Source organism: Corythoichthys intestinalis, chromosome 14 (genome assembly GCF_030265065.1).
Source record: "Corythoichthys intestinalis isolate RoL2023-P3 chromosome 14, ASM3026506v1, whole genome shotgun sequence".
Lineage (NCBI taxonomy): Eukaryota > Metazoa > Chordata > Actinopteri > Syngnathiformes > Syngnathidae > Corythoichthys > Corythoichthys intestinalis.
This window is the reverse complement of record NC_080408.1, coordinates 7,695,651-7,710,551: the sequence shown is the minus strand read 5'-3', so window position 1 is coordinate 7,710,551 and position 14,901 is coordinate 7,695,651. Positions and strand designations below refer to the sequence as shown.

The following is a 14,901-nucleotide window of genomic DNA, read 5'->3' as shown; positions in this document are numbered from 1 at the left end:
TTAAGGCTTTTACATTCCTTTTTACGACCACTAAGAACAGAATTTAATGCCAGAAATATGAAAACTTCACAGCCAACCTTGCCCGAAAAGTCTATAACTCCTAAAATATCTGAAAATTTTACAGGCAAAGACAAACCGAGGCACATCATATAATTCCCTTGTACAATGACATAGTGGTACTTGATTTCACGATCTTTCTTTCTTTTGGGTGAATTGGAGGCAGTTTATACCGTATTGGCCCGAATATAAGACGGCCCTGATTATAAGACGACCCCCTCTTTTTCAAGACTCAAGTTTGAAAAAAGACTTTTTGATCACCAAATTATTTTTTATACACAAAACAATTACAGTACATCTGAAACAAATGATTACAACAATATATTTGAGAGAAAAAGCATGTTATTTTGCCTCATTCAAATCTTAATATCTGAACATTTAAATATGTAAACTAAAGTGCGATCGCATTCGTAAAGAATGGCTTCTGGTTTTTGAAATGTAAATAAACCAATCTATTGTGATAAAACAACAAAATTGCAATAACTGCATGAACCATCAAAGTGAAGTCTAACTGTAACTGTCGTCTTGAAACAAATCCGAATAAGGAAAAACATTGCAATAAAATAAGACCAACTGGTTAAATTTGAGAGTAGCTGAGATCTATCGAGACAGAACATCGCTTCAATGATATCTGGCGCCATCTAGCGTCGTGAATGGGTATAACGTCTAGACCGCGAATATAAGACTTTTTCAATCTTATTTCAATGCAAAAAAACACATCTTATATTCGGGCCAATATGGTACAAGACAAACATATTGTTGCGTCTACAACAGAGGTTGGTAGTAACGCGTTACATTTACTCCGAGACAATAACTTGAGTAACTTTTTGAGAAAATGTACTAAGAATAGTTTTACTAAGCCACTACTCTGATTCCACTTTAGGCTAGTTGTTACATACATATTAGCTCTTATTATCATTTTATTTTTGCCAGCGATGCCAACAGTAGCGCTACCAGTTTTACCAATTAAACGTCACAACAATAATAACTAGGGTTGTTCCGATCATGTTTTTTTGCTCCCGATCCGATCCCAATTGTTTTAGTTTGAGTATCTGCCGATCCCGATATTTCCCAATCCGATTGCTTTTTTTTTTTGCTCCCGATTCAATTCCAATCATTCCCGATAATTTTCCCCGATCATATAAATTTTGGCAATGCATTAAGAAAAAAATGAATAAAACTCGGATGAAAATATACATTCAACATACAGTACATAAGTACTGTATTTGTTTATTATGACAATAAATCCTCAAGATGGCATTTACATTATTAACATTCTTTCTGAGAGGGATCCACGGATAGACAGACTTGTAATTCTTAAAGGATAAATGTGACTTTGTATATTGTGACTAAATATTGCCATCTAGTGTATTTGTTGAGCTTTCAGTAAATGATACTGTAGCCATTTAACTGCTCTGCCCAAATGCATGATGGGAAGTGCAACCATGACTGTGCGTTGTGGTACCAATTGATATATCTTCTCTGCGTTGGGAAATAGCATAGGGTGTTAAGAAAAAGATCAATTACTACCTTTCTTCCCACATTGCTTCCCACAATATTTCTAATCGAAGGGAGAGGGATTGTAAGGCTTTAGCCAATTAAAAAAAGGCTCCAAAGGCTGCCAAAATTCACTCTACTCATTTTACGCTGCCTTTTAGCTCTATTTATAGGTAAAACGGCGCCATTACAGATTGAACGCGACAATGCGTGAGTGGGTCGTGCAGCGCATGCGTTAATTGCGTTAAATATTTTAACGTGATAATTTTTTTTTAAAATTAATTACCGCCGTTAACGGGATAAATTTGATAACCCTACCTTAAGCCTAAACTAAAGACTCTGGATGAGTGTAACATATTATGTCTGTAACGTTAAATACAATTAGTAAACGATTTAATTAAAAAATATATATTAAAAAAAGGCATGTCTGATATTTTTTTTGCCGATTCCGATACTTTGAAAATGACGTGATCGGACCCGATCGGGACATCTCTAATAATAACATGACTCCATAACATCAATCAGACTCAAGCTTGCCGTTCTTGATCACTCCGGCCTGTTTACTCACTTGGCGTCTTTAAAGCACAGTAAAATATGAAGTATTTGACATAGAGCACTCCCCTCAACATGACTCAAAAGCGCGGATTTTCACCTCTCTCCCAGTTTTTATTTGGCCCCGATTGACCATGGAAAGCCAGAGATATGATCCTTTTAATTTCATAATAGGAACTATGAAGGAACTTTTCACTATTCAACTATTCAAACCAGGAACTGTTTTTTCACACTACAGTAGAGGGCACTCATGCTCTTTGGACAAATGATGCTTCGTTTCTGTATTTTTTTTCTCTCACGGGAATTCAATGTTTTTTTTTTTTTTAATTTCTTTGTCTTAGTGTGGTTATGTAAATAGGCAGTTGTTCAGTATAATAATAACAGTTCATATAGATAACTTTGTGCCGCTAGTTTGAAACGGCCTTTACAGATTTTAATTCAAGGCATTTAAAGAACCCTATTTTTATATGCAGTGCTGTACCTATTGTGTACTCTTGAATGACAGTTAAGAAATGTTAAGATAATTTTACGACAGTGCATAAAACACCGCCGAAGGAGGGCTGTTAAACCAAAAAAAGTAAAAAATACAGTATACAAATTTTCATTGCTAGCATGGTGAAGTTTATGAGAGGGTTAACCATTAAATGCAAAGCAGATGACGAATCAACATGTTAGCAAAGATGCAAAGTACGCAAACGTTATTCTGCACGTGGGTGTGTGAGGGAGTCTGAAAATAATTTAATATAAAAAATAATTTGGGAACCACTGACTTAAAAAATACTTTAGATATGAAAATCTCAGGTTAATTTTAATTGATGTCGGAAACCTTATGGATCTTTTTTCAGAGGGGAATTTTTGACATTAAGCTTAATCTTCGAGTTAGCGTGGTTTAATTAGTCAGTGGAGTTAATTTTTTAAAAATCCGTGCAGTTGTTATTTATTAGTTTCAGGGCTCTGGAGTGGCTAAGCTAGCGCCAGTCAATGGGCCCGTCCTAGCATGCCACTAATAAAGCAACATACAGTATGCACGCATGAGATCCCATGCACCCAATAGTGATGGCTATGTTTTCAGCATGAAGTTATTAAAATTTACCATTGCATGTCAGTAACTCTAGCATAAACAGCAACATCTTTAGGTACCCAGCTGCAGAGCGGAGTGATATTTTTTCCACAGGTGGGTTTATGTCTTAGCCAGCAGCAAGTATCCACATTTTGTGTTGTTCCACGTTCTTCATAGGAAATTTGCAGAAACTCTCAATTGCCCATTTCTTCTGTCTGTTTCCACGGCCTCTAAGTGCACATTTTACTATGTTGCCGTTCTCAGTCAGGACTCAGTAGGCTGATGCTGTATTTGAGGACGGTGGGAAGTCTGAGTTTTCCACCCTCAATCAGGAAAAATACCATTGGAACACCACTCGAACTGGGAGGCCCTAGTCCCAAAGTCAGAAAAAAAAGTACAGAGTTGCTTCAATCAGACGTCACTCGACAAAATAAGCTGCCCGTCAAAAAACAGACCATCAATAGTAAAACCAAAGAAGGCAGTTTACAGTGTGGTCTATTTACTTTACCCGTAGTTTTTCCTCCGCTTACGAGAAGCCAGGTTTGCTGGAACGCTTTGAGGTCGCAACTGGTACCTTCCGAGTGGGATAAGTCCGACTTCCTACCTTCCTTGAATGCAGCATGAGGACGAGTGGCCAAGCACTCTCCTCTATTGTGGTCGCAATACACGTCTTTAAAAAAAAAACACACCCACAGAAATAAATGAATTACGGCAGTTTTGTGTGACATTGTTTTGACCACATGAGTATTTTGAACAACAATATACATTTTGAATTTATTTTACTGTGTTAAATATGTTGATATTGTTTTTTGGCATGCTAGGATGGCACCATTGACCCGTGCTAGTTTAGCCACTCCGGAGGCCTGAAATTAATAGATGACTAACGAACTGCACGGAATTTGTTGGAGTCAACTCCATCGACTACTTAAACCTCCGCTAACTCAAAGATTAACCCTAATCAGTCAAAAATTCTGAACTTCCACTTGAGTGACATGACTTGATCAGGCGCAAGAACTTAGAGGTCATTTACTTCTCATTCTGTTGGTCCCATGAGCACAAGTGATGATAGTTTACCTAATATTTTCTCTTCAATCTCATTCAAAATGAAACCAACAAACAAGCTGACTTCTGCTTTTTTTTTTTTTAATCATTTGCAAACACTATTTATCACTTTGACCAAAGCTCGGTGCCTCGGGTGATCCTTGGCACATAGATTAAGCGCCAAATTGAGTTTCGCCCTCTGACTCGTCTCTAGAACGCTTTTAATCAGTAGCGTAGATGAGTGCTGCTGCGGTGACTGCAGGAAAATGAGTGCGTCTCAGCACACTCTCTTTAAAATTTAGCCCACAGGACAGAGTGATTCCTTGACTAGGTCATCTTTCGTGGAATGAGAATATATTATTCATAGCAGACACTAGAGGAATATCTTTGTTGTTCAACATGACGGTCCAAAAATAGACTCCCCTTCAGAGCCAGTTAAGATAATCTGCAAGACAGAGGACGCCGATCGCCGTGACGGTGCAGACTCAGATTAGGATCCATGTTCTGGCTGTTTCTGGGATTTTGGAAGTGTACAATGAAGAGGGACAGAAAAGGCTGAAATCTTCACTGGGATTAGTTGAAGACAAGGAAGCCTCTGGCGCTAATCTGCCTCACAGTTCGAAGCTCTGTATGGTGTTCGCCTTGACAATCTATTAAATTGCTACCCTCATTTATGACAGCTTTTTTTTTCTTGTGTAAATGCCATTAGAAGTACCGTATTGGCCCGAATATAAGACGGCCCTGATTATAAGACGACCCCCTCTTTTTCAAGACTCAAGTTTGAAAAAAAACTTTTTGAACACCAAATTAATTTAATACAGAAAATAATTACACTATATCTGAAACAAATGATTATAACAATATATTTGAGAGAAAAAGCATGTGTTTTTGCCTCATTCAAATCTTAATATCTAAACATTTAAATATGTAAACTAAAGTGCAATCACATTCGTAAATGAATGGCTTCTGGTTTTTGAATTGTAAATAAACCAATCTATTGTGATAAAACAACAAAATTGCAATAACTGCATTAACCATAAGGGGTCCGCTTTGGCCTGGGGAGTCAAGTTCAGCATTCGCTTCAATGATATCTGGCGCCATCTAGCATCGTGAATGGGTGTAATGTAGTGATGGGAATTTCGGCTCTTTACGGCAGGGGTCCCCATCTGCCGGGCCGCGGACCGGTACCGGTCCGTGGCGCGTTTGCTACCGGGCCGCACAGAAATAATAATTTAATAACGATCGCATTCTGGCTGTATGAACCCTGTGCCCCTGCTCAACACACCAATATCTCTGTCTACTCTAGATATATTACTAGGGGACAGATTAAAATGATGTCATAGAAACCCATTGATTGGACCGCTAACAGTACATCTTGTTTGTGTATATAATATATCTATGTGCGCTTGTCCTCGGCAACAACGTATTGCTAGGCCGCGGGCGCAGCACATTTGTTCCCGGAAATAATTAGCCCCCACACGAGCGAAGATGACTGAAAAACAGACGTCTTTGGAGATAGTTTTACGGCGAAAAGGGCACCTGACGAGCCTACAACCTCGAAGACCCACGAACTGCGAAGGAGTGGATTCGTGACCCGTTTGTGAATAAACCAAGTGATTCGAGCATGCCTTCGCAACAGAAAGATCAACTTGTAGAGATCGCAAATGACGGCGACCTTATTAAGCGTACATTTGAGACAACAACTCTACCGAGGTTCTGGATTAAAGTCATTCTGGAATATCCTGACATCGCTACAAGAGCATTGAAAACCTTGCTACAATTTCCAAAATTGTATCTTTGTGAAGCGGGCTTCTGTTTAACGACAAGGCGAAGTCGTTAATGGTGAGAGCGGTGTGCAGTTGTGTGCAGCTTAAATGGCAGGATGTATCTGAGGAGAACTTTTCTACAAGTCCTTCCATGATCAAACGTAAGTTGATATTCCTTTCTTTCAAGAAAGTATGTAGTATTTACTTTGGAATCGCTGCTGCAGCTATGTTTAACGTTACGCGCATGCGCAGAACCGCATCGTTGCAATTTTTGATGGGTTGCAAAATTTGTCAGAACACCGGTCCGTGAAAAAAAAAAAAAAAAAAAAACACCGGTGTTCTGCCAAAATATCCTACATCGGCGAAACGTCCTACATTAGTCGAATTTGACACCTTAAGTACTACCGTGCGCTCTAAACTTGTTTTGTTTAGATGCATACAGGAATAAGGTACTAAAAAAATGCCTGCAGAAAATACTTAAATGTAGTTAAATCAAATGAGGACGGTTTAAACACGCTACGTGACTAATGTGGTCAACTGCTTCAAAGCTAACACAAAAAAACAATGGGTAAAAGTATGAGAGGGTAATACATGCAAAAAGTATCTTTGAGGCTGTGAAAAGGTTCTAAATAACTAAATAAAAACAAAAATAGTGAGTAATCGCCGCCTCTAACCGATGTGCGCATGCGTGTGAATGCATGCGCAAGCGCCCTGAGCATTGTGTAGGACGTTTCACCGCGTCCTACAATGGTCGAAGGAATGGTCGAACACCGGTCCGTAGTGCAAAAAAGGTTGGGGACCCCTGCTTTACGGTGATCAGGTGTTCGGCCATTCCTTACTACGCGGCGAAACGTCCTACACAATGCTCAGGGCGCTTGCGCATGCATTCACACGCATGCGCACATCTGTTAGAGGCGGCGATTACTCACTATTTTTGTTTTTATTTAGTTATTTAGAACCTTTTCACAGCCTCAAAGATACTTTTTGCATGTATTACCCTCTCATACTTTTAACCATTGTGTTTTTTTGTGTTAGCTTTGAAGCAGTTGACCACATTAGTCACGTAGCATGTTTAAACCGTCCTTATTTGATATAACTACATTTAAGTATTTTCTGCAGGCATTTTTTTAGTACCTTATTCCTGTATGCATCTAAACAAAACAAGTTTAGAGCGCACGGTAGTACTTTAGGTCTCAAATTCGACTAATGTAGGACGTTTCGCCGATGTAGGATATTTTGGCAGAACACCGGTTCATTTGGATCGGCTCAGTGAAACTGAGTTTGGCTCTCAAACGGCTCTTTTAACTTTAGCTTTTCTTTTAAAATATTTATGACAAATTTAGCATACATTTTGATAAATGACTCGGTGAACTAAATTTTGCACTCTGCTGACTGCAAATAGCAACAATTATCAAGCAAAGAAAAGGGTTTTTACTTATTTTATTGAACATTAAAAAGGCTCCAAACAATAAACAAGCAACAAAATTAAACTTCAGCCAACAACAATCAAACATGCTGCATCATAACAAATATACTGAGTAGTAACTGCAACAACAGCAGCAGCGAACAAAACAAACATGGGCTACTCTTTGCTTCATTTTAACAAAGATAAGATACTCCTTGCTTTATTTTAAATTTGCATTCAAGAAAACTAAATACTTCAACTTGGACGGGCTGATCCGGCTCCTTCTCTCAGTAATTATTTGTCCAGTCTTTAAGCTAAATCCAGATTTTTTTTTCTCATGGAACCTGCAGATGCATGTGTTGACTTGCATCCATCATTTAAAAAAAATATATATTTTTTTAAAATTCTAAATTAGTCTCAAAATAATGAAATTCTAAGTATCAAATGTGACACAATAGACTATAAGGGGTTAAGTTTGCAGATACGGTATTCTGCCCTATTGTCATCTGACTTTAACCAATTAAAATGTCTCCAAATGTTACTGCGTTTTCAGCTCATCTTGAAGGCCTACAAATCGCGTTCGTGCGTCCTTTCCTCCTCCTGTGTCTGTCTGTGGCTTTGCAGACGCGACGGAGCATGTGCTCAGCGTGCCGTGCACTCCGTGCAGTACCTAGTACCAAGCCCCTCCCCTTTAAAGAGGGGAGGGAAAATGACAGAGCCGGCTCTCATCGTTCACTTCAAAGAGCCAGCTCTTTGTACCGGCTCGTTCGCGACCGACACATCACTAGTATAATGTCTAGACCCCGACTATAAGACGACCGCCACTTTTTCAGTCTTATTTCAATGCAAAAAAATACCGTCTTATATTCGGGCCAATACGGTATAACCTTCTCCAGCTGCCATTCTTCGTAAGAAACATATTTCTTGCAACTGACCAAAAAATTTCGATAAGAATTTTTATACAGTGCCTATCAAAAAAAACCCTTGGATGTCTTTTGCATAATTCATTCTGCCGTCTATCTTTGCAAGCCTTCCAGAGAAACATCCCCACAACATAATGCTCCCATATCCATGCTTCACAGTGGGGATGGTGTGTTTTTGGTGATTTGCAGTGTTTGTTTTCTGCTAAACATAATGTCTTGGCTGATGGCTAAAAAGCTCAATTTTAGTCTCATCAAACCAAAGAATCTTCTTCTATTTGACCATGGAGTCTTCTACATGCTTATTGGCCAACTCTAGCTATAGTGTATCACAAAAGTAAGTACACCCCTCGCATTTCTGCAGATATTTAAGTATATCTTTTCATGGGACAACACTGACAAAATGACACTTTGACACAATGAAAAGTAGCCTGTATGCAGCTTATATAATAGAGTTAATTTGTTTTCCCCTCAAAATAACTTAAAATCTAGCCATTAATATCTAAACCCCTGGCAACAAAAGTTAGTACACCACATAGAAACTACGTACATCCCTAAATGTCCAAATTGAGTACTGCTTGTCATTTTCCCTCCAAAATTTCATGTGACTTGTTACAGGAGTGCTGTCAGCATTGCTGCAGAGATTGAAGAGGGAGGGGGGGGTTCAGCCTGTTAGTGCTCAGACCATACGCCATACTCTACATCAAATTTTTACAATCAAATTTTTTGGGTTCCGATGGTTTCAAGCATGTGTGGCGACGACCAGGTGAGGAGTACAAAGATAAGTGTGCCATGCCAACAGTCAAGCATGGTGGTGGGAATGACCCCCCCACCTCTTCAATCTCTTCAGCAATGCTGACAGCACTCCTATAATGAATCACATGACATTTTGGAGGGAAAATGACAAGCAGTACTCAATTTGGACATTTAGGGATGTATGTAGTTTCCATGCGGTGTACTCACTTTTGTTGCCAGGGGTTTAGATATTATTGGCTATATTTTGAGTTATTTTGAGGGGAAAATAAATGAACTCTATTATATAAGCTGCACACAGACTACTTTTCATTGTGTCATTTTTAGGGTTGTCAAACGATTAAAATTTTTAATCGAGTTAATTACAGCTTAAAAATTAATCGGAATTAATCGCAATTCAAACCATCTATAAAATATGCCATATTTTTCTGTAAATTATTGTTGGAATGGAAAGATAAGACACAAGACGGATATATACATTCAACATACTGTACATAAGTACTGTATTTGTTTATTATAACAATAAATCAATAAAATGGCATTAACATTATTAACATTCTTTTAAAGCGATCCAAAGACTTGTAGTTCTTAAAAGATAAATGTTAGTACAAGTTATAGAAATGTTATATTAAAACCCCTCTTAATGTTTTCGTTTTAATAAAATTTGTAAAATTTTCAATCAAAAAATAAAACTAGTAGCTCGCCATTGTTGATTTCAATAATTACACAATGCTCATGGTGCTGGCGCTAGCAGAGGGTGACAAAACAGCAAAAACACAAGTAACAAGTGGACAAGACACTTTGCTGTCATTTTAATCTGTTTGAGTGGGGCATGTGCGTTAAATGCGTCAGATATTTTAACGTGATTAATTAAAAATTATAATTACCGCCCGTTAACGCGAGAATTTTGACAGCCCTAGTCATTTTGTCAGTGTTGTCCCATGAAAAGATATACTTAAATATCTGCAGAAATGCGAGGGGTGTACTCACTTTTGTGATACACTGTAACTTTTTAGCTATCTCTCTGTCCATCTGCCATGGTATCCGTACCCCACCTCTCAAAAAAGAGTAGAGTCTCGCTCACGTGAGGCCCTACTGAGGTCATTAAGAACATATGATAGATATCCAACTCTTTATTTTTTATATACTAGAGATAGAAATAGCATGCTCAAGGTAAACATCAATCCTCACTTCTTCATGGTATCAAAAGTCCACATAGACCTCTGACGCAAGGCTATTTGAGTGCAGTGGAATACTCGAAATTCATGTTACGAATATGTAAAATGACAGTTATAAATACCCGCCACTATAATTATGGCTCAAGCATATTCCCAATAGATGTTGATATTGTCAACATCGCATTAAAACGGTGTATTTGTATAGGAAGCAATTTGTTTGATATTCATCTTAAGGTACAAGAAAACTCTTTGTCCTTAAGCACTGCTATAGAAAGACTAAGTTCTGCTATTAAGGTTTTTCAAACTTATACAATTGGACTAGTGCTGTTGAGTCCTAAAATGTAGCTGCTACTACTAGTACTACTAGTACTTAACTTGAACATTAAGGATATTGATATGATCAAAACGCTTTATATTTGAACCTGACAATGTATTGTAAATTTGTGTGTCTGACTGTGCAGGTTTAAAGGGTTCCCTCCAGAGGATGCAGCTAGAGTATGTCGATGTGGTTTTCGCTAACCGACCGGACAACAACACTCCCATGGAGGGTAAGTGGCTGCAGAGGAGGGGTGGCAAATGATTGAGGGTCCGGGTGGGACAATGCATATTGTCCTGCAACTTGAGAAGGTGAGAAAATACTAGAAGGGCCCCCCAGATCTGTGGTCAGAGAGGATTAGTGTTTGCGTGTGTACAGCTATGCTTGGCATACACACACACATCTCTACTAATCGGAGAATTTTACCTCGACTCTCGTCCTCTATTTTTGCCTAGGGGTGTCACTTTCTTTCTCTCAGTGGGATCATTGCTTTCCATGAGGTGTCTTAGCCCTCCCTGTTTTACAGAAGTAGGATTATACGGTCCGCTTGGGTAAAACTGGTATATTTTTGGGTCAGATTCTCGTGGTACAAGTGTTTTTTTTTTGTCCTTTGACACTTGCTGCTTCCTTCCCACTTAACCTACTCATATTCCTTTGCAATATTTTATTCCATTGTGACCTCTTCTTGCTCTCACTCAGGGCCGGCCCTAGGCATAGGCAACCTAGGCAGTTGCCTAGGGTGCTAACTAGTGGTGGGGGTGGCAAATTGCTTGGGGATGCCCTGAAAAAAGTTATATTCAATATTTTAATAGGCTGTGCCAACTTCTCTGACAGTCGAGTGATGAAAATCCAGACTTTTAGAGATGGTTTTGTATCCTTTCCCAGTTTTATACAAATCAACAATCCTTGGTCACAAGTCTTCAGACAGCTCTTTTGAACAAGCCATAATGCACATCGGGCAATGCTTCTCATGAAGACATTTCTTACCAGGTGTGTGTTTTATAGTGGGCAGAGAAGCTTTAAATCCCTCATCAGTGATTGGGCACACATGTAAAAATGGTTTCAATTGCTCTTTAAGTCTCCTTAGGCAGAGGGTTCACTTACTTATTTTTCCCTCTTCTGTCATTGTTTGCATGCTATCCTCATTAAAATATGAAAACCTATAAATGTTTGGCTGGTTTTAGCTAAAGCAGACACTACATTTTCATCTGTGTGATTTTGACAAAGATCAGATAACATTTGATGGTGATTTTATGCAGATATGTGACAAATTCCAAAAGGCTCAGATACTTTTTCATACCACTGTACATGAAGGTTATGCTGTTATATCGTCCCTACCAAATGTTTCCACCTGTTTCTTCTTGTGGTGTTGTGTGCAGACAGAAACCATGGTCTGCAGGAAGCGCCATTGCAACGCTAGGGGGCCCTATTATCATAGTAGACAATCACTCACGTGCTTGCACCAAAGAAATTTGCCAACCAGGGCGACCGCCAAACACACCTGTGCCAGGAACCGCAATTGCTTACACGAATGAAAATGATATGGTGTATAAACGTTGAATCCACAATACTGTTCCAAACAGGGTGCTATATAAAATTTCAAAGAAAGCCATCTAACAGGTGCAGTTAGTGTTTGTATTTGGTTCTGTGACTTTGAGTGTCCCTGACTCTGTGCTAGGCAACTCCTGTCCCTCAAGGCCGCAGAAAGTGATGTAATTGGGGCGAAACGAAGTCTTCCTTTGTTAGAATCACTGCCTTTCTTCTCAGGTCAACTCATCACTCTCTACGCCGTTCTTTCTTTTTTTTCTTTTTTTTTTTGCACCCTTGCTTGATTCTCGATCTAGCTATTTACACAACAGAGACAATATTAGAGGTGGGAATCTTTGGGAACCTAACGATTCGATTACGATTACGATTCAGAGGCTCCGATTCGATTATAAATCAATTATTGATGGCACCCAAACCACAACCCCCCGCTTTTAATGTTTTGTACATTCTTTCCAAAATAGTTAAAAATAAAAAATCCTATCAGGCTAAACCAAACTAGTATCAAGTTAATAGTTAAAAACATTAAATAAAATACTCAAGTCCCCATTCTGTATCAGCAGCTTTAAACTACATTCAATTAATTTAATGATGTGAATCAACCGTTAAAGTTGATAAAATTGCTCCCGTTAATACAAAAATTCCCTTCTGTCTACTTACAACTAGGGTTGTTCCGATCATGTTTTTTTTGCTCCCGATCCGATCCCGATCGTTTTAGTTTGAGTATCTGCCGATCCCGATATTTCCCGATCCGATTGCTTTTTTTTGCTCCCGATTCAATTCCAATCATTCCCGATAATTTTTCCCGATCATATACATTTTGGCAATGCATTATGAAAAAAATGAATAAAACTCGGACAAATATATACATTCAACATACAGTACATAAGTACTGTATTTGTTTATTATGACAATAAATCCTCAAGATGGCATTTACATTATTAATTCTTTCGGTGAGAGGGATCCACGGATAGAAAGACTTGTGACTTTGTATATTGTGACTAAATATTGCCATCTAGTGTATTTGTTGAGCTTTCAGTAAATGATACTGTAGCCATGCCCAAATGCATGATGGGAAGTGGAACCATGACTGTGCATAGTGCTACCAATCCATATATCTTCTCTGCGTTGGGAAATAACATAAGGTGTTAAGAAAAAGATCAATTGCTACCTTGCTTCCCCACATTGCTTCCCATGATATTTCCAATCGTAGGGAGAGGGATTGTAAGGCTTTAGCCAATTAAAAAAAAGGCTCCAAAGGCTACCAAAATTGACTCTACTCATTTTACACTGCCTTTTATCTCTCTATATAGGCGCCATTACAGATTGAGCGCTACAATGCGGAGTGGGTCGTGCAGCACATGCATTAATTGCGTTAAATATTTTGACGTGATACATTTTATAAAAAATAAATTACCGCCGTTATCGGGATAAATTTGATAACCCTACCTTAAGCCTAAACTAAAGACTCTGGATGAGTGTAACATATTATGTCTGTAATGTTAAATACAATAAGAAAACGATTTAATTAAAAAATATATATACAGTGCCTTGCAAAAGTATTCGGCCCCCTTGAATCTTGCAACCTTTCGCCACATTTCAGGCTTCAAACATAAAGATATGAAATTTAATTTTTTTTCAAGAATCCACAACAAGTGGGACACAATCGTGAAGTGGAACAACATTTATTGGATAATTTAAACGTTTTTAACAAATAAAAAACTGAAAAGTGGGGCGTGCAATATTATTCGGCCCCTTTACTTTCAGTGCAGCAAACTCACTCCAGAAGTTCAGTGAGGATCTCTGAATGATCCAATGTTGTCCTAAATGACCGATGATGATAAATAGAATCCACCTGTGTGTAATCAAATCTCCGTATAAATGCACCTGCTCTGTGATAGTCTCAGGGTTCTGTTTAAAGTGCAGAGAGCATTATGAAAACCAAGGAACACACCAGGCAGGTCCGAGATACTGTTGTGGAGAAGTTTAAATCCGGATTTGGATACAAAAAGATTTCCCAAGCTTTAAACATCTCAAGGAGCACTGTGCAAGCCATCATATTGAAATGTAAGGCGCATCAGACCACTGCAAATCTACCAAGACCTGGCCGTCCTTCCAAACTTTCTTCTCAAACAAGGAGAAAACTGATCAGAGATGCAGCCAAGAGGCCCATGATCACTCTGGAGGAACTGCAGAGATCTACAGCTGAGGTGGGAGAGTCTGTCCATAGGACAACAATCAGTCGTACACTGCACAAATCTGGCCTTTATGGAAGAGTGGCAAGAAGAAAGCCATTTCTCAAAGATATCCATAAAAAGTCTCGTTTCAAGTTTGCCACAAGCCACCTGGGAGACACACAAAACACGTGGAAGAAGGTGCTCTGGTCAGATGAAACCAAAATTGAACTTTTTGGCCACAATGCAAAACGATATGTTTGGCGTAAAAGCAACACAGCTCATCACACACCATCCCCACTGTCAAACATGGTGGTGGCAGCATCATGGTTTGGGCCTGCTTTTCTTCAGCAGGGACAGGGAAGATGGTTAAAATTGACGGGAAGATGGATGCAGCCAAATACAGGAACATTCTGGAAGAAAACCTGTTGGTATCTGCACAAGACCTGAGACTGGGACGGAGATTTATCTTCCAACAGGACAATGATCCAAAACATAAAGCCAAATCTACAATGGAATGGTTCAAAAATAAACGTATCCAGGTGTTAGAATGGCCAAGTCAAAGTCCAGACCTGAATCCAATGGAGAATCTGTGGAAAGAGCTGAAGACTGCTGTTCACAAACCCTCTCCATCCAA

General features: G+C 38.8%; 1 protein-coding gene across 2 annotated transcripts in view; it reads left to right on the top strand.

The window, feature by feature from the left end:
• The window catches only part of kcnab1b (potassium voltage-gated channel subfamily A regulatory beta subunit 1b), a 131,189-nt gene that overhangs the window by 93,179 nt on the left and 23,109 nt on the right, over positions 1–14,901 (top strand). For both annotated transcript variants that reach the window (XM_057857304.1, XM_057857305.1), the window contains exon 9: positions 10,691–10,777. In XM_057857304.1, coding sequence (XP_057713287.1) covers positions 10,691–10,777 — 87 coding nt within the window. The remainder of the gene's footprint in view (positions 1–10,690; positions 10,778–14,901) is intronic.